At 53.5% G+C, this 24,413-nt stretch overlaps 1 protein-coding gene across 1 annotated transcript in view; it reads right to left on the reverse strand.

The window, feature by feature from the left end:
* ARHGEF17 (Rho guanine nucleotide exchange factor 17) overlaps positions 1-24,413 on the reverse strand; it is a 57,240-nt gene that overhangs the window by 2,454 nt on the left and 30,373 nt on the right. The window contains exons 2-20 of the mRNA XM_003780917.2: positions 16,295-16,372; positions 11,728-11,910; positions 9,453-9,569; positions 9,167-9,259; positions 8,768-8,944; positions 8,365-8,415; positions 8,024-8,133; positions 7,831-7,916; positions 6,222-6,340; positions 5,622-5,835; positions 4,987-5,060; positions 4,210-4,409; positions 3,717-4,018; positions 3,011-3,260; positions 2,676-2,762; positions 2,284-2,351; positions 1,952-2,100; positions 980-1,154; positions 596-865 (exon numbers count right to left, since the gene is read on the reverse strand). Coding sequence (XP_003780965.1) covers positions 596-865; positions 980-1,154; positions 1,952-2,100; positions 2,284-2,351; positions 2,676-2,762; positions 3,011-3,260; positions 3,717-4,018; positions 4,210-4,409; positions 4,987-5,060; positions 5,622-5,835; positions 6,222-6,340; positions 7,831-7,916; positions 8,024-8,133; positions 8,365-8,415; positions 8,768-8,944; positions 9,167-9,259; positions 9,453-9,569; positions 11,728-11,910; positions 16,295-16,372 — 2,803 coding nt within the window. The remainder of the gene's footprint in view (positions 1-595; positions 866-979; positions 1,155-1,951; positions 2,101-2,283; positions 2,352-2,675; positions 2,763-3,010; positions 3,261-3,716; positions 4,019-4,209; positions 4,410-4,986; positions 5,061-5,621; positions 5,836-6,221; positions 6,341-7,830; positions 7,917-8,023; positions 8,134-8,364; positions 8,416-8,767; positions 8,945-9,166; positions 9,260-9,452; positions 9,570-11,727; positions 11,911-16,294; positions 16,373-24,413) is intronic.

Consider the following 24,413-nt stretch of genomic DNA (forward strand, 5'->3'; position numbering starts at 1 on the left):
TGTTGTTTGGCGGGCCCGGGCTGGGGATTCGAACCTGCCACCTTAGGTGTATGTGGCTGGCGCCTTAGCTGCTTGAGCCACAGGTGGTTATTTTTTTTTTTTTTGTGGAGACAGAGCTTCACTTTATCCCCCATGGCAGAGTGCCATGGCATCACAGACCTCACAGCAACCTCCAGCTCTTGGGAGTAAGCGATTCTCTTGCCTCAGCCTCCCGAGTAGCTGGGACTACAGGCACTCGCCACAATGCCCGGCTATTTTTTTGTTGCATTTTAGCTGGGGCCGGGTTTAAACCCACCACCCTCAGTATATGGGGCCCATTCTGCCCACTGAGCCATAGGCACCGCCCCACATTCTGTTTTTTAAGCTTATAGTTCACTCCCTGTCTTCCTGACACCTCTTTGGACAGAACTTTATATATACACACACACTATCCCAGTAGATTTCACTTATGGGCTTCCATCACCACTGTCCTGTAATATAGACCACTTCCAGCTTTATGTTACACTTTTTCCTCCTTTTTGGAATCTTTTCTGGCAGGACAGTGAGGAGTCCTAAACTGAAATTCCCTAGTTTAGGGTAGAATGCACAGACCCACCTGTGTCTGGGGGAGGTGGTGGGGTTGGGCAGAGTAGGTTGAAGCCATCTGGCAGCTGGACTGCAGCCAAGAAGCGGACATGGCCAGTGTGTCCCTGGCCAAGGCCAGCGGGACTGAGTGGTGCCCGTGGACAGTTGACAGTGCCAGGTGAGGTGGGCATGGTGAGCACAACGCCGGCACTGGTGCCCACCCACAGCAGCTCCTCACACACCAGCAGTGCTGTGATCCGAAGGCAGGCAGCCTTGTGCTGCCGGATGATGGCGTCTGAGCCTGTGGCAGGAGACAGACCGGAGCTGAGGTCAAAGTCTGGCTCTGGCTCAGCTTCCTCAATGACAGTGCAGAAAGGCTCTAAGGGAAGGTGTGGTGGTAGTTTAAGATCAGTACCTGCGAGCATCCTGTGCACAGGAGGGGTGACATCTACCTCTGCCAGCTGCTCAAAAGTGTCTGGATGGTAAAGACACACATGGGCGCTACCCTTCAATGTCACCCACACGCCCAGGCTGGAGTCCACCATGCAAGCCACACTGCGGCCTGAATCCTGCCCTATGTGAAAGGTGTGCTAGGTGGGGGAGCAGAGAATAGATGGTCACTGGTAGACACTTCATCAGCGTCCATCCCTCCCTCCTTACAACTCACACCAAACCTCTCTAGAACACCCTCCCAGATGGACCACAAAGGCAGCCTTGGTCCTTGGTCTGGATGATTAACTTTTCAAAGCCTGGTTTCCCTGGTGCCTCTTAATTCAATCCTCAGGAATTAAAATGGTGGCGCCCTTTCTCCATAAGAGCACTGCAAAACTTGAAGGGTTTTAAGACCAGGCACTGGCCTCTCCTTGGACAGATGGGGGAGATGAAGCTTACTTAGAAGGGGAAAGTAACCTGCCCTAGGCCAAACCAGCAAATTAGTCACAGAGATAGGGCTTGAAACCAGAATTTCACACTCCAGCCTGGCCAACGATAGAATAATTGAGAGGGAAATCCAAGGAACCTGATACCACCAAGCTAGAAACCTCTAACATGTATGTAAATGAAGCCAGGGCTAGTGGCCAGAGTCTAACGCTAACAGATGTAGACATCAGGAAGGACCCCTGTCCTGTCCCCAAAAGACCTGAGCTGAGAGATAGGATAGGTAGAAGCATGAATAAGGATCCCTGACACACATGAGCACCTACTGTATCCCTCAGCAGCTACAGAAGGAACGAGAATCAAACAAAGGCTGGCCCAGGATCACACTGTGCTCAACAGAAGGTCCCAACCCCAGCTGGATGCTTTTTATGTCCCCCCATGGTCTCATCTTCCTGTCACATGGGCCCAGCTCCCCCCAAATCACCAATTCCATCCCTCTATTCCCTGCTACCTCCAGCTGCAGCGTGTCAGGGTTCAGGACAAGGATGCGATTCTGGTAGCCACACCACAGCCGCCCACCCACAGATACCATCTTGGTTATGGGGCTCCCCTGAGCACCCAGAGTCACTGATTTGAAGTTCTGGGGGTCCCAGAAATGGCCTGGAAAGGGAGGTAAAGAAAAAAAATTCAGTTCAGTACTGAAATTTAAGCCTCACTCTCCCCTGAAATGAGCTATCAACAGCTCCATTTATTAGTAAGGACAGTGAGGCCCAGAGTTGCTCAAAGCCATGTCTTCAGAAGAGCTCCAACACTGGCAAGGGGATTGGGATGGGTGGTCCTCACCTGCTTCTCTTTGGTAGACCACAAGTTCTCCATTGGCCAGAGACACAAACACCTGGTTGTTCAGATATCTGGGCAGGGAAAAGAAGGAGCAGTCAGGGAGTTCAGCAGGCCAAAGTGGGTCACCTGGGGCTTATGGACTAATAGATAGAATGCCTGGGGCTTCCCAGAGACCACCTCCTTCCACCCACAAGGAGTCTGAGGCTAAGAAGAGATAGTGACTGTCCTGAGCTCACACAGTGTGTAAGAGACACTGCTAGCCTAAGGCCAGGCCTCTGGCCTCCAACCTCTGCAACAGGAGGGACAGCAGAGCAGAGGGACCCAGGTGGACAGAAGGAGGCCTGCACGTGTGGCTGATAAGGATCCAGACAGGAAGGGCTGCCGCAGGGCCTTACAGGATGCAGGTAACAGAGGCTGCATGCTGAAGCTTCATGCTGTTCCTGCGATCACGAATGCTGTCCGAGGACTGGTACACGTGGACACTGTGGATCAGGGGTGTGCCTGTGACAAATGCTTGGGGCACACTAGTCCCTGCAATCATCCCTCCACTTCTCTGCCTGGACCACAACAACCTCTATGATGCCTGCCCAGGGTACTGATGTCTTACACCCTCCCACAGGCTCCGACTCACTGGCACCCTTGGATGGCAGTACCCCTGAGGTCTGTGTTTGCTTTAGGATGCCATCTGATTTCCAGGGCAGGGAGTCCCCAGCCCCTTCCCTGTCCTTACCAGCCATCCTCGGTGCCCAGCCACACAGAGCTCTGGTAGGCCTCAGGGTCAACGCTCAGCAGGTCCTCAAGGCTGCCCCGGGTGAAAGAGCCGCGGCTGGAACGGCGAAGGGCTCGCCCATCCACTGGGCTGCTGCCGCAGGGTCCACCAGGCCCAAAGGAGCTAGACAGTGGCAGAAAGCCAGGCTCCTGCTCTTCCTCTGAGCTGGTTGTCTCTGCTGTGGCCTCCTTCGAACTTGGGGTCTCTTCATCTGAGAGAGACAAAGGTCCCTGTCTCCGTCACCCCCCACCAGGCCTAAGACCAGGTATCTTTCTAGGACTCAGTCTCAACAAAACCCTCCTGACCATGACCTTCCTGAGGGCCTCTCACAGATGTTCTTCCCATCCCAGAGGCCTCTGCAGTCTTACCCTATTCATTGATACTTCAGCCACACAGGCTCCTGTCCTAGTCTTCCTGAGATACCCCCACAACTTGGAAAGAGGGACCAACCACTCCACTCAGTACCCCATCTTCCTTAACTGGGCACTCCAGGGTCTTCAGGATCCTATCTGTGTCACTGTCCTTGGGTCCTCATTGTCATAGCCTGTGCCCACCTTGTTGGCTCCCACTGCTCCATGTGCTGACATTCTGATATCTGACTCCATGTCTCTGCCTCATGCCCTCTGGAGAGCCTACTCTGCCTGCCAGCCCCATGTTGGACACTCACTGCCAAAGCTAGAAGAGATGGTGGATCGGCTGGCCTGGCTCTGTAGCGTTCCCGAGGGGCTGGGTGAAGACTCATCATCGGAGTCACTGTCAAAAGGCACCAGCTCTGGACGGGGGTCACCCTCGGTGGGGCCTGGTACTATGTCTAGGCCTGAACCTGCAATAGAGATGTGCAGGCAGGGCTGGGGCCCCGGCTCCACCAGTGTTGCTGCTTCTTCATCGGCAGCAGTCTCCACGTCCAGCTCTGGCCCAGCAGGCTCTGCTGCTGTCTCGCGGGGACCCCTTAGTGATCCTGGCTGCTCCCTGCGAGACAAGAAGATTGGGGAAAACAGCTGTGACCAGCCAAGTTTGGCTGACCTGCTGTTGGCCCTCCCACTGGGCCCCACTCACAGCCACGGTGAGATAGCTTCGGTGTGCTGGGGCAGGGTCTCGGACTCCTAGGCCCGCAGGGCACCCACTGTCACCGGGATGAGGTAACACTGATGAGGCCTCACCGATGGCAGTGCCGCTGCAGGCCAGGCACTGCCCCAATGCAGAGGATACGGGCAGAGCAGACCGCGATGCAGGCTTCCACGTCGGGCTCTCCACGCAGACTCAGCAGACACACCTGGCCCACATAGCCATCGCTGTTGCACACCCACACCTCAGGTGAGGGCTCTGGGCAGCTGTTTAAGGTGGGGGCCGCGCAGGAGAACTGTGGGAGGTACCAGTGGATAGGGGAAGATAAATGGAGGAACTGCTGCCAGCTCCCCTTTCTCCAGGGGGACCCCCCAGAATGGAACGAGGCAGGCCTGCATGGGTGTGTATGGATTCCCTCAATGCCCTTCTAGATACAAATGTACACATATAGCACACACGACACTTCACACTTCAGATGCACTCATGCCACTCCTGCCCATGTGATACAGGCACCGGCTATAGGTGCCATGTCACACAGACGTAGGATCACGAATACATGCATGTAACAATTTGACATTGGTAACTTCTATACCTATGTATGCAGAAAAGCAGACTCAGACAGGCACTTAAATGAGACCTCTTCCTGGCAGTCATATAGCCTTTGCTCACATGCACAGAGATATGCATGAAACATACCCACATGCATGCGGTACATACACAGTGTCCATGTGCATGCTGACAGCTGTACGTACTCAAAGTCATGCGGAACAATAGCAACATTCCAGACATGCATGCAGCATTGTAGACACAAAAATTCAGGGACACTTGCTGGCTCTGAATGCATCACACACATGACCCACGAGTAGACACACCTGCATGCCACTGCGGGTTTTCATTATGGGGATGGCCTTCAGGAACTCAGGATCTAGACAGCTTTTGCTGGATGCTGTAGTAGAGATAGATGGACAGACAGAGGGACAAGGCAGAGGGAGATAGACCCTTCTTAGCATCCCCTGGTCCTGCTTCTGCCCCATTTCCCCTCCTCTCCTGCCCCTCAGGGTCTCTCTAGGGAGGGCCTGAACCACCTCCCCACCACACACTAGAATATGATGGTTGTACTTTATACTCTGCTTGCTCCTGGGCTCAATCTATTCCCATCTGTTTTGTCTCAGGGTTAGACTCAGAGGTCTCTAAGAATTTTCTAAGCCAGAACCCTGATCAATAGCTTTCGCTGATCCAGCCCTGTTCACAGTATGTGTGTAAAGGAGGATACAGGGAAGGTTTTGGTCATTGGTGCCCGTGGGCAGTGATAACTCTATCCAGGAATCTCTCCCTGCTAGGAAGACCCAGAAGCCTCAATCCTCCCTCCCCACTAGGTGGGGCTGGAGCACACAGCACCGCAGTTCTGGGATTTCTGGCTCCTGTTCAAGTCGCAGACAGCTGAGGTGTGGCCCACTGCTTACTGCCCAGAGGTTCTAGGAGAGTACCAGGGTGTGCCTGGGCTCACCCAGCTTCCTCTTGGCCTCATCAAAGGCCTGTTCGAAGCCAAGGCGGGCGTCAGGGTGGGGGAACTCGAAGATGAAGGAGTCGGTGCCTTCAGGCCGTGTGGCACAGAGCTCCAGCTTGGTTGGTGGGAAGGAAAGGGCATAGCACAGTGCCTGCTTCTCCGACAGGTCCCGGTGCATGGCAGCTGAGAGGTCCCGCAGCACGTCATCCAGGCTCTACAGGGAAGAGGGCCCAGGCCTCAGGCCCAAGCGTCTTCCCATAGCCTGTGCCTGCCCTTGGGAATGTGTGTGGGGACCTGCCTCTCCTTGGACAGCAAATGGGACTCTGTCTTCTCTCTTAGACTAAGAGGCAGCCTGGATTTTCCCCACTGGCAAGGGCTGGGCCCTCTCTCCCCCTCAGATGGGGATGGAGCTCTGCCTCCACCCTCAGACCTAGAATATGTCGCTTCCCGCAGACGGGGTTGAGGCTGTCATTTTCCCTCTCAGGTAAGCGAAAGGGATGTCTCCTCCCTCAGGCAAATGCTAAGGCTGTGTCTCCCCCTCAGATAGGGTCAGGGACATTCTTCCCTCACCGCCCCAGCCTCAGGCTCGACGACACAGACCTGGTGAGGGAAACCGAGGCTCTCAGACAGCTTGCTCATTTGGCCCAGGGTAGTAAGGTCTTCATCTAGCCGGTTAATGGCCTTCTGGATGTTCTCCCGATTGGTGGCTTGGGATGCCCCTGGTGGGGACAGAGGAAGGCCAAGGACAGACACAGAGATTGACGCAGTCAGGCTTGGATAGACACTCCTCCCCTCACTGCATAACTTGCAGTGGGGCACAAGAGAGGCGTGACAAACCCAGAAAGGAGACACACCAAACTCTCAGGAACAAGGTTAACAGGCAGCTACCAGAGAAACCCCAGGCCTGAGAACCGGGGACTGGGCCTGATTCAGAGCCACATGGCACAAGATGTCAGGCCATGGAGAAGTCCCTGGGAGAGATACAGCGTAAAGTGGCAGACCGCCCTGCAGGACATGCAGATCCAGCTGACACAGAACCACTGAGCTGCAGCCGCTAGGGGGTGGGGGGGGCTTGGCCAAGCAAGCAGAGCCTCAGGCGGGCAGATCTGCTAACAAGACACTCCTTTCCCCACAAAGGAGGGACAATGAGTTGAAGCCCTGGATTTCCCTGGTCCTATCCCATACCTGACCGTTGCTGAGGGGTTGGCCCACCAGCAGCTTGGCACCCCCAGGCCCAGCACTGCCTGGTTCAGGGTACATGCTCCGAACCAGCAGCCCCTAAGTGAGGCTCCCCCACCCCTCATGGGCAATAATATACAAATTCCTACTGTGTGTAAATTACCCCATCTGTGGTGTTTTTCTTATAGAAACTCAAATAGACTAGGACAATCCCCTGCTTCTTCTGGGAGAAACTGTCCTACCCCAACCCTCCCCACTTGGGCAGCCACATTTTCTTCCATGAGACCCTACCCCATTCCTGGCCACAGCTGACTAGACCAAGAGGGGGCATCTAAGCTAAAGGTGATCATTTTGCTGACTAATAATAATAAAAATCAGCTTATACTCCTTGTGGGCGAGGCCTGGGTTCACCCTGGGCCCTGTCACTCTGGGGGGTAAGATCTAGGTGAGCCTGGAGACAGAGGCTGGCCCTGCTCATTGAAGTTATGAGAAACCAGAAAGCTAAAAGCATTGAGAATGGGCCAACTCACAGCAAGAGGGGTAGAAAGGCAGACAGAGCAGGAGAGATAGCCCCTTGAAGCTGCTTCAGCTCTCAACAGTCTTAGCCCCAAACAACACGAATCGTTCCAATTAGCCCTTTCCTACATTAACTTGCCCAAGTCTCTGTTTCCCATGTACAGAACCACTGAACCAGAGCAGTGCAACGTCATTTAACATTAGCAGCTCATGTGAGTTAGTACAGATGAATCAATGGCTAATTCATTGTGTCTGCTCTCCTTGCATGTGCCCTCAAACTCCACCTACCTGTCCTGCCAGTCAGAAGGTGGTGTGCACGGGCAAGCTGGTCTGGCTCTGAGGGTGTCACCAGGTCCTTTAGACCAGCCACCCTCAGAGGGGGGAAGCAAGGTCCAAAAGCAGGAAAGCAGATGGATAGGTGGCCAAACTGGCTATAGCTCAAACCCTCCAGAAAGGCTTCTCAGAGGAAGACCCCAACACCCAGAACCCTGGGGCAGGCCTAAACCAGCCTCACCTTTAATGATGTCTGCGTCCTCCAGTGGCAGCTTCCACAGCATCTTGTACTTGCTGGCTATGTCGATGACACTGGCTGCCGTGTACCTGTGGGGAGACAAGAGGGCACTCTGGCCAGGGTGGGGGAGTGGGGCCCAGGGAAGAACAACTGCTCCCCCTGCCCACACCACCTGAGCCCTGCCCCAGTCACTCACAGGCTCATGGAGCTGCGCCGCAGAGAGCCTGACTTTCGCTTCAGAGTGGTGCAGACAATGAGGTCGGAGAATAGGAAGAGGGATCGGTCCTTTTTGCCACCAATCGCCTTCTGTGGGGCCCAAGGCAGTATTCAGGCAGAGTAACACAGTCTACAGACCCACCCACAGTGCCCAAGGGGACAGCAAGGCCCAGGGAGGGGGGAGGGCTCTCCTCCAGCTGTTCAGAGTCAGAGCAAGATTGGGGTAGAAGAGAAGGGAGACCCACATGTGGCAGGAAGGAGCCAAAGAGTGACAAAGTGGGGAGGTGGGGGCAGGTGGGCAGACACTGGGATGGTTCTTACCACTTCAGTGACCATCTCCTGCCTCAGGAACCGCCGAAGAGGCGCCTGGAGCTGTGGGGCAGGAGGGACAAGGTGTCTTGAAGACTAATTATTAATCCCTATCCTCTCCACAAATCCCAGTGACCCCTCAGCCCTGCTCCATGGGCCAGGCCACTGGAAGCAACATCCTGGCCACCCTCCAAACACTGCGCTGCCCAGCCATGGGACACATGGTCAGAGACGGACGTGGAAGAGGATGCAGAGAGGTGAGGATGTGTGATGATGACAGATGCTGGCGGACATGGATGCGAACACACTGCAGCCCTGATGTGGACACAGACATGGCCACAATGCAGGTGACCACAGATGCAGACAGAGGATGAGCACACAGAGCGTGGGTGGGGCAGGGCGGGGCTGCACGCACGTCCTCCATGCCCTCGATGTGAGCCTCAATCTCCTGCAGCACACGGGCATGGCGCTCTGCCTCCTCTGCACTCCGCACACCCTTGTTGATGCGTTCCGCCACCTGCTTGATGTTCCGCTGTGCATCCAGCAGGAGTGGGTGATCTGGGTGGTCCTCAGGTGTGTGCTTTAGGAGGTCCTGGAGTGGGAATAGGGACCAGAACTGCCTGCTTAGCTATTCCTGGGGCCCCAGACTAACTGCTGGAGCAGAAGTGACTGAGTACACACTGGAGAGGACTTCCTTTCCCACCTAAACCCTGGAGACCCTGATACCAGGCTCAACCGGGCAAGGGCCTCAAAGCCCCTCTATCCCACCATGCTTCCAGACCTTGACCACCTCCCCACCCAGCCCCATGCCCACCTTCACCAGAAGCTCGTAGCGTGGGATCCGTTGCACAGGCTTGATCATGAGGTCAGATAGTGCCTGCTTCTCCTTGTTCTCACGCATGCTTTGCTGAAACCCAAAGCAGGGTAGATGGGCACCCATGTGAGGAATGACACGCCAGGGGGTATGCCCAGGGACAGGCCCCCAGCAAGCACCTCCAGCTCAGCCTGAGGTCAGAGTCTGGCCCAATGGTGAGGGCTATGGTGCCCAGACTAGGAGCTGGCCCAAGGTGAGGCCATCCCCCTGCCCTAGCCCTCAATACCTCCAGGAACTTGAGAAAGGCAGGTCTCGCCTCTTTAGCCACACGCACAGCATCCTTTGCATTGAGGAAGTTATCAATATAGGCAGAATAGATGTTTACCAGGACATCTTTGGAGAACTGTAGGGGAGGAGAGGCAAGTTGGAGACCCCCCATCTTCCCCAGTCCTGGTTTCCATTGATTATGAGTTGACATCTTTTCCCTCCAAACTAGAAATGATACAGTCTCTAAGGGATCAGTCCTGTGCTTCTGCAACAGTGGCTAAGTGTGTATGTGCTGCGTGTGTGACCGTGTGTATATACATCTGTAAAAGTATATACCTTACCTGGGTATGTCTGTGTGTGCTATGCATGTGTGCTTGGATGTGAGCTGTGAGCTCAGACCTGGTTCCTTCATTTCCAGCTGGGCATTCCTGTCCCTAGGTCTCCAACCCCACCAAGTCCAACCAGCCAGGTCTCCCTCTTCCTTCTCTTCTCTGAGTGGCACAGACTATTCTAGCCACCTGGCCTTTGCTCATGCAATTCCCTCCACCAGGAATGCCCTCACTCCTCCACTTCTCACCCACTCAGGGCTGAGCTCTAGCTCTGTCTACTCCAGGAAGCACTCCCTTTCCTAATGAGTCCTGCTGGTAGTACACCTGGCCTCTGGCTTCTCCTGATCCCCGAGGACAAGTTCCCTTTTCCGAGGAAAAAGTTCTTCATCCATCCTGCCCACAGTAGAGCCCTGCTCAGGACAGGGCATACAGCTGGTGGCAGACTAAATATGAAGGTTCTTGGCCCCTTGTCTAGGAGTCAGGACACCAGGGTTCCTGTCTCAGCTGCACCTATCAGCATGGATAGGCTAAGTGACCATTTCTGGTGTGTCTAGCTCCCTCAAGGCCTCAGAGTCCTTGTCTCTCTAATGTGTCAACTGTCTCTGCCTCTGGACAGAGCTGGACAGGGTATAAGGCAACTCAGGGAGGAAGAAGGCCCTCACTAAGCACCCCCATCCTGGGGCAGAGTGTCCTGTGTGCATGGGGGCCCAGGACTTCTGCCATAGTCCATGAGCAGCATGAAGGTCCAGGCAGGGAGCTGAGCCCAGGGACACTGAGGGCCGGAGATGTCAGTCAATCCAGGTGGGGGTCCCATCTGGTCACATCAGTTTCCAGCTTAGTAGGGACACTCTAAAACCTGTTGAGGCTCAAGGCCCCACCCTACATAATAACAAACATTAAAACACACACATGCCACAAAAATAGATAATAATTTTCTTTTGCTTGTGAAATTTTGAAAGAATTTTTACAATTTTGCTTTTGAAATTATGTGGCTCTGAGTAACCATTTAGTTTGCATTTGACTGTGATTTATTAGTCACCATCACATATTCTTGGGAATTCTGGAAAAATCACAAAATATAACTTTAAGTGTTTCCTTTATAAATTCTTATAAATGAATGCTAAATTTAACAATGAAAGAAAATGGCATGCTATGTTTTACAGACATTTCCTGTGTTTATTAGTTTGCTTTTGCAGTTCATTTTGAATTTGGAAATCAATACCTTTCTAGCATCTCAATCACTACTGTAGGAACTCGACAAGCTTACAGGGGGGTCTGGCCTGCGGTGAGGAGGAGTACGGGGCAGGGCGGAGCCTGGGTGCCGCAGCCAGGTTTCCTGAGGTCAAACCCTCCACCTCTGACTGTGACTTCGATAAGATTACTTATCTCTTTCTGCCTCAGTCATCAACTTTAGAATCACTGCATCTTCCTCCTAGGGTTGTTGATACATATAATGTATTTAGAATAATGCCTACCATATAATAAATGACAAATAGTGTTATTATTATTAAAATATCTGATGGAGAAAGAGTTAGTCAAGACTAGGCTGGGGTCAACAGCAAGCCCAAGTCCAGGGTCAGGATCAGGGGCAGTTGTTTAGGTTCAGGTAAAGACAGGGGTCGAGGTCAGTACCAGCATCCATGTAAGGTCTAGGTCAGCATCAGCACCAGCTCAGGTCAGTGCCAGCCCTTGGGGCTAGGTCCAGGATCAGGTGCTAACCAACCTTGGGGTTGGGGTCCATGCCAGAGTCTGGCCAAGCTCTGAGGTTAGGCAGTGTCCAGGTCCAGTTCCACCTAGGGTATGGGGTCAGTGCCAATGTCTAGCCAAGTTCTGGAGTCAGATCTGGGAGCAGAGTCAGTATCCAGGCAGGGTGGGGTAGGGGCGGGAATCATGGCAGCATCTAGTCCCTTCTGTGAGGGCCCGAGCTTGTGGGTGCTGGCTGCAGTGGGCAGCGGGGCCACTCACCGATTGGAGGAGCAGGGCTCCCACCTTCTGCTGGGCATGCCAGGTCTGCACACAGTGTCGAACCTGCTCTAGGAATTGCTCGTGATGCTCCAGGAGCTCAGGGATCTGGTCGAAGATCTCATCCACCAGTGATGGGTCACACAGCAAGGAGTTCTCTGGCTGCTTCAGCGGCTGCATATATCCCTGAAGGACCCACAGGATGAACGCACGTGCCTCAGAGAAACAGCCCCCCACCACACCTGCACAGGCCCTTTGTGAGTGAATGCAGACACTGGGCTCAAAGTTCTGCGCCCTGTCTCCCACATCTCCCTTGGGAGACCAAGAGCTCTGAGAGTGAGACAGGAAGACCTATGCCCTCCTGGCCCAGCCTAGGGCCTGACACAGGATGGGGAGAAGGGGGCTCAGGAACTGTCTGTAGAGTCTATAAACAGAGCTTGGAATGATGGGACTCCCTAGGAGATCACCCAACACTAACTTGGCAAAGATTTATTGAGCACTTACTGTATGCCAGGCACTGTTCTAGAAACTGGGAGACAGCAGTGAATAAGAAAGACCAAAACCTCTACCCTCACTAGTCAGATAAAACACATACATAAAAGAATAACAAAAAAAAATCACATTTCATCATATCTAAGAGAAACCATCGTTTTTATTTATTGTGATATGCCAACAATTATAGGATGGATCCTGATTTTGCAGATGTTACAACGTTGAAGACCCTGTGTCTTAGAATGGACAAGTATGGAAATCATGAGGGGCGTTAATAGGCAAGAAGTACTATGAAGATGGGGGGAGCATAGGAGACCACAGGGGAAGTTACTGGAGGTTGGTAGTGACACTATCAGTGTGTTGTGTTAGTTTTCAGTGGTCAGTCTGTGATTAAACTGTTATTTTTCCTCAAATCTGCCTGCAATGAACAGCCCAGCTCAGTGGCAGGCGTGCTGTGGGGAGGTTGCCCTCTGCTGGCCTACACTGTAACTACAGGCCCAAGAAAGGAGGGTGTTATTTGAAAAAGCATATGTGATGTTGCAATAACATTTATATTAAACATTTTAAAAATCTGGCTTGTTTTGTAAAACAAGCTTAAAAAAGTAAAGCTCAACAGAATTCTGCTGCCTTGTTGGGGATTCTGGAAAGGCCAGGGGTGACAGTGAGGAGAAAGGCAGGCAGCTTCCCTCTCACGGCTCTCAGGACAGGGTGGGCCGGCACCTGGGGCCTGGGCTGGGTCAGGGTCACCTGGGCTGGGTCAAGGTCATTGCCTCACAAGAGCAGTAGCTAAATTGCAGGCACACAGTGGGAGGAAAGAATAAACAGCAACTGAGAGCTTGACAGGGAAGCTGCTCCCAGCCAATAGCATTCACTCAAATGCTCTCTGAGCAGTGACCTGGGGCCTGCTGAATACTGGGCTATCTCAGCTCATTGGCAAATGTCCTGCACCTGTGGGGCTCACCCATGTGAGTAGGGGGCTGCAGGAAGGAAGCACAAGAAATAAGGAACTTACAATGCTAGAGGTATGATTGCTACAGACACAGGAGAGTACCAAGGGAGGGGGCATGCCAGGGTGGTCAGTGAAAGCTGAGTGTCAGTGTTGAAGATAGGCTCAAGGGTAAGAGTGACAATGAGGAAAGGGTGTAGCCTCAGGACCTGGGTTCATATCCTACCTCTTTCTGGCTGCTAGCCTTGGTATTTAATTTCTTTCTTCACTTTGAACAGCTGGCCTGCAGGAACAATCTGTGGCAGCAGTGATCCCTGGGAGGTACCACCAGGGCTGTGGAGTCCAGTCTCAATTTAAATGGCACTATGCTTCAGGAAATACAGACTAGTGGGTGACAGAAAGGACCTAGAGTCTGACTGACAGGGTTTCAACCTAGGCTATGGCACTTCCTAACTCTGCGACCTTGGACAAGACGCTTTATTTCTCTGGGTCTCAGTTTCATCATCTGTAAAATGGGGGTTATAGTCAGGTTTATATGAATTAAGTCATAAAAAGCACACAGAACAGTGCTTGGCACATAGTGAGTACCCAATAAATGGCAGCTATGACTACTTACTAGATGGATCTGACTCTTCATTTCCTGGTATGAAGAAAGAGAATATAATATCTACCTCATAAGGGTAATGCATGGATTAAATGCAACTTTATACAAGCATGCATGCAAGCACACTGAGTTGCAGGCAGTATGCTAAATTATTCGCATATGTCTCTTATCATTTGCCCTTGAGACAGGTACTATAACTATCCCCACTCTACAGATGAGAAAACTGAGATGGAGATTGTTTATGTAACATGCTCCAGGTCTCACAGCTCATCAAGAGTCCGGTTTGAACGCCCATGACTTGGCTCCAGAGCCATGCTCTGGACCACACAACTGGACCTGAGTCCTCCCTCCCACACTCCACACTCCAGGCTGCATGGAGCAACAGTCCTTGTGTTCAGGTGACTCCTATGCCTCTACCCTTCCCCACCCAACACTCAGTTTCCTCCACCCACAGGTCCTGCTCACCCTGTGGGAGATTGAGAGGTAGCAAGACACACCTACGCCCTGCCCACTCCTAGATCTCCATTTCTTCTGCCTCCTGCCTGAGAACAGGCATGGGTGGTGTCACTTGTAAATCTTCTCTCTGGGAGATGGGTATGATTAACCATATTTTGCAGGCAAAATCAAGGCTCAGAGAAATGAAGTGATTAGTCTGATGTCACCCAGCAAGGAGGCAAGTGACTCAAACCCTGGACTGTCTGATCCTAATGCCTCCACCTCTCACCTAGGGGATGGCAAAGGAACACCCCTCCCATCCCCAGGTCCCTACGTGTTTACTCCTCCTGCCTTGAATTCTGCTTGTGTCCCTCCTATGGCTTCTGTGTGCCTAACGTAAAGCCCAGCTCCATGGCCCTGCCTGGCCAAGTCCTACCTCCCTCTTGCAGCTACACTGGCCACCTCTGGTCACCTACTGCTCTAGGTTCCCTCCAGCCTCTTAACCTTGGTCCCTGCTGTACCCTCTGCCCAGAAACATCCCTTCAGAGCTCTCTCTGCTCTCTCCTATCCATCCTTCAAGTCTCAGCTAAACATCCCACCTCAGAGAAGCTTTACCCTGACTCCCCACACCATTATGGACCCCATTTAGTTTTCTTACCTCTCCATGTACTTTTTTTTTTTTGAGACAGAATCTCACTATGTCGCCCTCGGTAGAGTGCTGTGGCATCACATCTCACAGCAACCTCAAACTCTTGGGCTAAGAAATTCTCTTGCCTCAGCCTCCTAAGTAGCTGGAACTACAGATGCCCATCACAATGCCCGACTATTTTTTTTTTGTTGCAGTTATCATTGTTGTTTAGCAGGCCCGGGCCAGGTTCCCTCCTTCCCTGCAGCCTCTGCCCTCAATGGCCTTGGCCTCCTCTTTGCCACCCACCTTCCCAGCCATCAGACACTTTGTAAAGAATTAATAAGGTCACACGCTTCCGGGCTCAAAACCCTTTGCTGACTCTCCAGGTTCCCCAGCAGACCCACACCTTCCTCCTTGTGTTCAAGGCCCTCCCAGGGTGGCCCTTGTTGACTCTCACAGTGGCACCATAGGACCAACCCCCTGGGCTCTGTGTCAGCCACATGGACCTCTGAATGTGCCAGGCCTTCTCCTTGCTTGAATTGTATGTGCTGTTCTTGCTGCTGAGAAGACAGCAAGAAGCCAACACCTCCTCCAGGGAACCCTTCTGAGCCCACACCTAGCAGGTGCCCCTAGATGCTTCTAGAGTGCCCCATATACTCAACTATGTCCTCAGCAGGTCTGAGAGCTTCTGTGGCATGGGCTGGTCACTCTTATTCATCTCTATGAGTCCTGCACCTAGAATAGGGCCTGCATACAGCACGTGCTCAGCATTTAATTCCATTCCCAACTCTCTTGGTCTCATGAAAGGAACTCCTAATGAAAAAATCAATAACCTGGCTCGGTGCCTATAGCTCAACCGGCTAAGGTGCCAGCCACGTACACCTAAGGTGGCGGGTTCGAATCCCCAGCCCAGACCCGCCAAACAACAATGACAGCTGCAACCAAAAAATAGCCGGGCGTTGTGGTGGGCGCCTGTGGTCCCAGCTACTTGGGAGGCTGAGGCAGGAGACTCGCTTGAGCCCAGGACTTGGAGGTTGCTGTGAGCTTTAATGCCACGGCACTCTACCCAGGGGGACAGCTTGAGGCTCTGTCTCAAAAAAAAAAAAAGAAAAAATCAATAACCTTTAGCATCTGCAGAGGACGACACCTCTAGGCCATCAACACTCTAGCTGCCAACTCGGAAAACCCCAGCCAATGAATAAAATAGAGGGGAGCACATGGGGAGGGGGATTCTCAGATCTAAATTCAGGACCAGGGCTGCCATGAAGTGGAAAGACCATTGGGAGGGACTCCTGACTCTTAGGTGGCGGCCACATAACGGGTTCTCTGTGGAAGGGTGGTATGTCCGAGGTTAACAGCTCTCTGGCTTCAGCCCCTTGTCCGTGAAATGGGTTTGCTCCCACCCATCTGACAGCCTCATGGATGCAGCATGGCCATTCTCAGGAGCCTGGGCTGAGAGCCTCACCTGCAACAGGGTACGCAGCGACTCCACATATGACTGTTCCGTGTCCAGCAGAGTCATGGTCACATGCTTCCGCATGTCCTATGGGGAAAGAAGCAGAGAGTGAATAAGGGTATTGTTACCTTCAGATCCTGTCTCCTACAGCCACATGGGGCCCAAATAACCCATCCACACTCTCTCCCTGGCCTTGAAGGCCTTCACTCCTGCTATGGAGGCTTCCTGGCTTTTCCCCCAAAAGCCCTGGACCTCCTTCTGGCAGCCCTTGACTCTGATTTTCCCCACCAGGAGTGACCTCCCCATGCCACAGCTCAAACATACAGCATCCCCAGAGTTTAGGCCCTCACTCCTCCACCCAACCCCACAGCTGTGGGCAGATCTGGAGATCTTTGGTTTACTTCTCTGTTGGGCTCATTAAAGGGACTCCTAAAAAAAAATTAATAACCTTTCACATCTGCAGAGGACGAGGCATCCAGGCCACAGTTCACTCTAGCTGCCAACTTCAAAAACCCCACCTTCAGGCTGAGTGCTATGGGGACATCCCTCACCTGGCTGGGCTTCACACTTTCCTCAGAGTGGACACCATCACCCCCTGCTACAGATGAAGATACCATGGACCATCAGGGTGATGTTGGAGCAAAGGTCACACAGATGGGTGGTGCCAGGGGTCAGCCACTTTCAGACCAGGCTGGATCCCAAATCTCTCATTTAAAAAGACTGAGTCCTCCTATGTCCTCCTGAGTCCTACCAGCCACCATTCTAAGCATTATGCGATTAACTACTCACAACCACTCTGAGGTGTATGCCATTATTCATGTCATTTTATGGATAGGAAAAAGGACACCCAGACACTCATGCCTCCATCCTGATGATCTGAACAACTGAGTAGTAATCCAGGGTCACCCAGCCTCTGTACCCACAACCGCAGGGACAGGGTGCTCCTGGTCAGGAAGAGCTCTGTCCTATGGGGGGGCTTTGCTGGAAGCCAGCCTGGTAACGCCATCTCTGCCCTCAAGCCGCAGGACTGAGCTTACCTGCTGCGGATTCCCACCAATCTCTACACCTCTGGCTCCCTCTCCTCCAAGAAGCCTTCCCAGATGGTACCAACCCCAACTGTGTCCCTTTTCTGACAAGTAGTCCACTCCAGGTCTCCAAACTAACCCCTCTTAGTCCCTGGGGGTGATCTTGAGCAAGGCCTCTAACTCTTCTAGGCCTCAGTTCTCTGGTTTATTCTCCCCTGTCAGGTCTCAGCTTCCCTCCCAGGTCTCAGGTTGGCCCAAGCATCTGTGTGGACCCTGACTCAGGCTCCAGCCATCAGGGTCTGTTGGTTCTAGCAGACACTTTGTAGGTAGCAATGGCACGGTGAGTGTCTAAGTCAGTGGCATCCCTTTAGCCCCGACCCCTAAGCCCCTCAAGGTAGGGACTCGATTCAACCAGGAAGGTACCCTTGTATTTCTGTGCCCAGGACCCATGTCTGCTTAGTGGACCTGAGCCCCAGGCCTTGTCTGGCCTATAGGACCAGCCATTGCTCACCTCTCTACTTGTGGTATACCCACCTCAAGCCTCCCTACCAAACCCAGGGACTCAGAGATCAGGCCTGTCCCCCAGTGTCCTACAATGAGGTACACACAGAAAAGTGTGTACCATGCTAAGAACTTGGTGTGGGGGGGTGAATGATACCTCCTGGGGTAGGAGGTAGGCTGGTATGGCCCACACTAGCCTGCGTTAGGGCCCCCAGATACAGCCAGACCACTCATCTGTCCTCAGTATGTTTGTGGCCTTTAAAAAATTAGGGCAACTTCCAGCAGGTGGTGGTGTGAACCAGGTATACTCTAGGACAGAGACTTTGGGAAAACACCAGGGCCAGGAGGGCCTCCTAAGAAAATTTCTGGATGCCTCATTCTGTCCCACCTGCTCACAGTGACATCTCACCTCACAGACTCTGCCTTATTTCAGCCTCACCCTCAGCTCTGTGACACAGGTATGTCATCTCCACTGCACATATGAGGAGTTGAATCAGAGAGGTGATGTGACTTGCCCAAGGTCACACAGCCAGTGATCAGCAGCGCCAGGACCAGAGTTTCCTTTGCCACCTCATGCTAAGTCTTAGGGAGTCTCAGCTCCCCTAGAGTTCTCACCCAGACTGACCGTACAGCCATCAGCCACAGGGTCCCCAGCTCTGCCCTTACTGGCTGTGTGACCCTGGTGGCCACCTCACCACTCTGTTCCCACAGATGGAAGTAATAACCCCTCCCTCTCAGCGCTGTGAAGGAGAGGTGATGGGAGCAGAGCAGCTCTGTCCACATACAGTGGTCCTCTGGTCCCTGAAGCCCATATTCTTATTCTACCTCAGTGAGGCTGCACTTGGAGCTGGGCCCCTCAGCCACCCTCAGCTGCCCTCCCCCGCCCACACCCAAGGCCTGGTCAAACCCAGCGGGCACAGGGAGGGTCACAGGGAGGTTTCCTGAGAGGCAGGGCTGGCGCTGGGCCTGATGGCCTGGAGGCTGGGGTAACAGAGGGAGGCTGACGCTGCATTGCCCGCCTCTCCCAGCTTCCTCCCTGCTGCAAAGCACAGTGGGCTGTCACTCAGCTGTCAGGTAAAGGCACAGAAAACAAGGCCAGTTCCCTGTGACTGCATCAAGCACCTCTCTGCACGTGTCCAGACACAGATATGGTGTATGTGGGGGGATTGGGGGAGGACAGGGAAAGCAGGAGATGGACAACGCAGCTGTCAGCCAGAACAACAGCCCACCTGTTCTGGGCATGACAGCCCTGCAGGCCAGACTTCCCACAGGGCCCCTCACGCTTCGACAGCCCCATGCTCACTACATGGGGCACTGGGGTGGGGACAGGATACAGGAGAAAGACAGAGGGGGGCCTTGCCACTTAGTGTGACGGGGGAATCACGACCCAAAGATGGAGAACTTGTAGTACACAGCATGAAGGCAGAGACGTAGGCACACAGAGAAAAGCCATAAAGAGACAAAAAACACAGGCAAGTCCCACAGCTGGGAGCCAGGCCTTCCAGCCCAGAGACTTGAGGCTGTTAAGATAGCACAGCACAGGGAGGAGGATAGAACCACAGCCCCCACTGGAGCTAGCAGAATGGCCCAGAGAGACACACAAGGACATGGAAACAGCCCCAGGAAGCCTCCCCAACCCCTATGGGGGAATGCAGCCTGAGCCAGAAGGGGACACCACTGTTCCCACCACAGCATGACACCCTTAAGGCCTAGCAGTCTAGTAGGGGGAGAGGAGGGCAAGGAAGGAGACACTGGCCACACTCCAGCACATAAACCTGGGAGCTGCCTCAAGCTTGAGGGGAAGTCTGGAAAAATGTCTCCTTCCTGAACCTGAGGACCCAGGATGTCCCTGGCAACAGCCTTTGCTTCCACACTCACTCATTGCCCAAGCAGAGTGCCACCAGGCCTTGATCCTCAGTGTCCTACCAGCCACACCATCACCATCTGCTGCCAGGGCTCCTCGCCCTCAATCTCCCTGTCCTCATCACTGGACACAGAGCCTCCAGCCCCAGTAGGGAGGACTTGCACACCACGCCTCCCCTTATCTCCGTGGTGGGCTGAGTTCTAGGCCATGGCCAAAATCCCTGGCTGCTCCTCCCCGTACCTGGGCCTCCCCGGGCTCCTCAGTGTCAGCGCCGCCGCCGCTGCCCCCGGCGGGCTCCTCGGAGGCGGCGGCCGGACCCAGATCGCGCATGTCTTCCAGCGCGATGGTGAACTGGGCCAGGGTCTTCACCATCTGCAGCATGCGGCCGGCCCGCGGCAGGGGCGCCGAGGTGGAGGCTGAGGCAGGGGTTGATGCGGGGTCTGGGACCCCCCTCCCACCCACGCTCCCCGGGGGCTCAGCCAGGCCGCGACGGCGTTGGCTGTGTCAGTTCCAGCGTCGATCTGAGCGCGGCGCCCAGCCAGCAGCGGCGCTGTTGCCTCCTCTGCGCTGGGAGAGCGCCCGGCGAGCCCCGCGCGGCGCCGCTGGGGGAGGACGGTCCCCGCCCTCTCCGCGCCGCCCCATCTTCCCAGCGGTGCTGGGGGCGGCCGGGCCTCGCACCCCTCCCCCTACAGTGCGGCGTCCGCTGACGGGACCCATTCCTAAGCTGCAGGACACAAGTCGGCGCACACTAGTGGACAAAGGCGAGAATATGTGGTGACATGTACTTTCTGTCCCTACCTGTACCCAATTACGGGCACACACTGAATGTAGATTCCCACCGAGGAGCCACAGAGGCAAGCAGTAGCTACGCTGCGTAGGCCCTGCTCCTGGAAGTCCGCCCCCCCCTCATCAGTGTGCACAAGCGTGTCAGTCAAGTGCACCCAGGATAATGCCATACAGAGCTGAATCCTGACACGCATGAACCTGACCCATCGCTGTACGCAAAGACAGCTGCTTCCGTGTTCACACAACTATGGCCAGGCAGAAACAGGCACACAGTCCCAGGCACAGCTATTCAGGGATGTGCACACATACACATCCCTGAAAATTCCACACTGGCCTCCCACAAAAGGGAGGAGCACTCAGGCCTGATGGAGGGGAACTGCCACCCAAAAGCCTTAAGTCATCCTTACTCCTACCCCCTCCTCCCTGTCCTGTACCTAGGACAGCCCTGTTCTCCCCACCCACAACGGATGGTACTCCAAGCAGGAGCCTCAGAACCTACTTCCTCAAATCCCAGTGTGATGGCAGAACATATCTCAGACCTGCTTAATCAGACTGAGGGTGGGGCTGTGTGTTCTAATGTACCCTGCCACAGTGCCTCAGCGCTGGCTGAGTTCATGCCCCACTTAGTTGAAGGCTCCCACATTCATCAAGCCCCCAACTGACTTCCTTTCCCAAACTTGCTTTCCTCTGGGTTTCCTATGCAGTGGAGATATCCTGACCCTGTCATCCAAGCTGGCCCCACGTGTCCACTCCTCTCACCCTCTTGCTTGATATGCTCTAGGAACTTATGTTTTAACTTATAGATGCTTTCTCCTGCCTCAGGGTCTTGGCCCATGCCTTTTCCCTCTCCTAGGAATGCTTTTTATTCCTATCAACTCCTCAGGGAAGCCCTCCTTGAGAGCTAAGGTGTCCCTGAGGGATTAGGTCATGTGCACCTGTTCCGCGCTTTCACAGATTCTTAGTTTTCCTCACCTTAACCAGGTATCACAGTTTGTAATTATACATTTGTGCAATTCCTAGATTGATGCCTATCTCCTCCCAGGAGACTAAACCTTCCATGAGGGCAGGGTCCCTGTCCCTTTTGTAAGCTAGGGCACTGTAAACATAGCAGTGTCTGGCTAATAAGCAAGCCGCTATAGCTCTTCTTTTTCCCTTCTCCCACATGTCCAGCAGCCACCGACTGGGAGACAAACTAGTTGCACAGCTCTATGCTCAGGTACCTCCCTAGCATCCCCAGGGCACAAGTTCAACCCTCCTGCTGGACCCTGCAGCCTCCTATGGCCTCATTGGATTTCCTGGTCCAAACTGGAGGCAGAAGAGGGCTTTAGTGGTTCCTGGAGGACTGTTGCTTCTGCTATACAAGGACAGAAGGGTGCTCTACTCCTCACCTCCATTCAGCCCAAAACCAGGTGGGTCCACACACCCCCAAGGGGAATCATTCCTTTATCTTTTCCTAAGAGAGCAGGCCATGGGTCTGGGCAGTACTGGCCTCCTGAAAGAGCCCAATACATCAAATATTAACAATTTAATAGCCAGGCCTTGTGGCGGGTACCTGTAGTCCCAGCTACTCAGGAGGCTGAGGCAAGAGGATCACTTGAGCCCAAGAGTTTGAGGTTGCTGTGAGCTATGGCACCACAACACTCTACCAAGGGTGACAAAGTGAGATTCTATTTAAAAAAAAATTAATTACCCCAACTTGGACAACATAGTCAGACCCCATCTCTTTTTTTTTTTTTTTGAGACAGAACCTCAAGCTGTCCCCCTGGGTAGAGTGCCGTGGCATTACAGCTCACAGCAACCTCCAACTCCTGGGCTCAAGCGAGTCTCTTGCCTCCGCCTCCCAAGTAGCTGGGACTATAGGCGCCCACCAAAACGCCCGGCCATTTTTTGGTTGCAGCCATCATTGTTGTTTGGCGGGCCCGGGCTGGGGATTCGAACCCGCCACCTTAGGTGTATGTGGCTGGTGCCTTAGCCGCTTGAGCCACAGGCGCCAAGCCAGACCCCATCTCTTAAAAAAAAATTTAGTCAAGTATTGGTGGCTCATGTCTATAGGCCTAGCTACTCAGAGGCTGAGGCAGGAGGATGGCCTCAGCCCAAGAATGTGAATTTACAGTGATCTATGATCAGGCCACTGTACCCTGGCTAGGGTGACAGAGTGAGACCCTGTCTCTAAAAGAACAAAAAAATTAACTCACCAATAGACAATTCCTAAATGCCCAACAATGACAACAGGTACAGAAAATTCCAAGAGTAGAAAGATGAAAACCAGTGTGACCCCACATGAAAGCCAATCCCAGAGCAGGGATCACAACACAGACAGGACTCAAGGATACTCTCAGGGACTGCACTGGAGGGCCAGAGCCTGATATGTGATAGGTGCTTGGTAAGTTTGCGTTGTATAAATGAATGAACAATTGGTGAACTCATCTGTCTCACAGGGCCTGGCTCAGAATGACTGTTCTGAGTTCATTGAGTGAATGACTAAATGAAGGCATGGTGTGTGCTCCACACAAACCCCCTTTTTAGTCCCTCTACAGCAGTGGTTCTCAAAGCATGGCCCTTGGGCCATGAGCTTCAGCATTTTCTGGGAATGTGTTAGAAATGCATATTCTCACATCCCCCATACTGAATCTGAAACTCTGGGGCAGGAACCCCAGAAATCTGTGCTTTGACCAGGCTTCCAGTGATTGTGATGCTCTGGCAGCACTGAGTCTGCCTGGCCACCATTTCCAGCCTTGGAGCAGCAGGTCCTTGCTAAGCTCCTGCCCCTGGGTGGCAGAAGCAAAGGTCCTCAGGAGGCCCCAAAGCCCGCTCTATCAACAGTTTGGCCCAAGCAATCTAGTGGGTCCATGTGCTTCTTACCCTCTCAACAGGATGGACTGTGGGCTTCCCTGGGTGTGGGGCCTGATGCTCTTCTTCCTCCTCTCAGACCTGGTATATATGGGGGCTAGGGGTATAAATGGGGGTCAGGATACCAGCCCAGCTGGTTGGTGGTTTGAGAGAGAGGACTGACAGGTTCACGGTCCAGTCCAGATAGATGGACTGATGGTCTGAGGGTCCCGCCCCTGCCCATTGCTTGGTCACTGTAGATACTTGACCCACATGTGGCTTTCTGTTAGAAATGAATACCTCTTCTTCCATCTGACCTTCTCTTGAACTATCCCACTCTGGGTGTCAATTTCCTCTGTAGAGCTGGGCGGCAGGACACAACTCAGGATTGTGAGGCAGGGGCGTCCATTTCCTCACAGCTCCAACAGGTTGGGACTCTGCAGAGATGTATCCACCTTTGCTGGCCTCCAGGAGCTCCCAGACAACATACAGGGCTTCTCTCACAGGGCTTAGCAGAGGGAGGGGGAAAGCATTCAGGAGGGGCTTCTGGAGGAGGTAGAGGTTGAACAGGTCCTGAGGTCAAGAGAGCCAGGGCCATGTGTGCCCAGAAGGCAGAGTTCACTGGAGGCCTCTGTCACAGAGAAGGGGGTGGGATTTGGTGCCCATGGCACTGCTTGCTGCTGGTACTTCATTAAGGATGGCTAATTAGATCCAAGCCTGTTGTCATGGCAATGGAGGGGGGCCGTGGGGCAGGGAAATGAAAGGAAGCTAAGAGAAGGAACAGGAGCACATGAGTTGGCTGGTCGCTGAGTCAGGGTCTCCAGGGATCGCTCCACTAGAGCACAGGCATCAGAGACCTTCAGGATGAGGTCAGTTGGGGTGGGGGCTGAGGTCACCAGGAGTGCCAAGGCACCCCTATGTAGTTATGGTTTTGTTGCTCCTCTGAGCTTCTGTTTTGGGTGCTGATTTCATTTTTCCTTTTGGTTATGTGCCATTGTTTTGTTTTTTTTTGTTTTTTTTGTTTTTGAGATGGAGCCTCAAGCTGTCCCCCTGGGTAGAGTGCCATGGCATCATGCTCACAGCAACCTCCAACTCCTGGGCTCAAGCGAGTCTCCTGCCTCAG

Source organism: Otolemur garnettii, unplaced genomic scaffold (genome assembly GCF_000181295.1).
Source record: "Otolemur garnettii isolate 467f Iridium unplaced genomic scaffold, OtoGar3 scaffold00001, whole genome shotgun sequence".
Taxonomy (NCBI): Eukaryota; Metazoa; Chordata; class Mammalia; order Primates; family Galagidae; genus Otolemur; species Otolemur garnettii.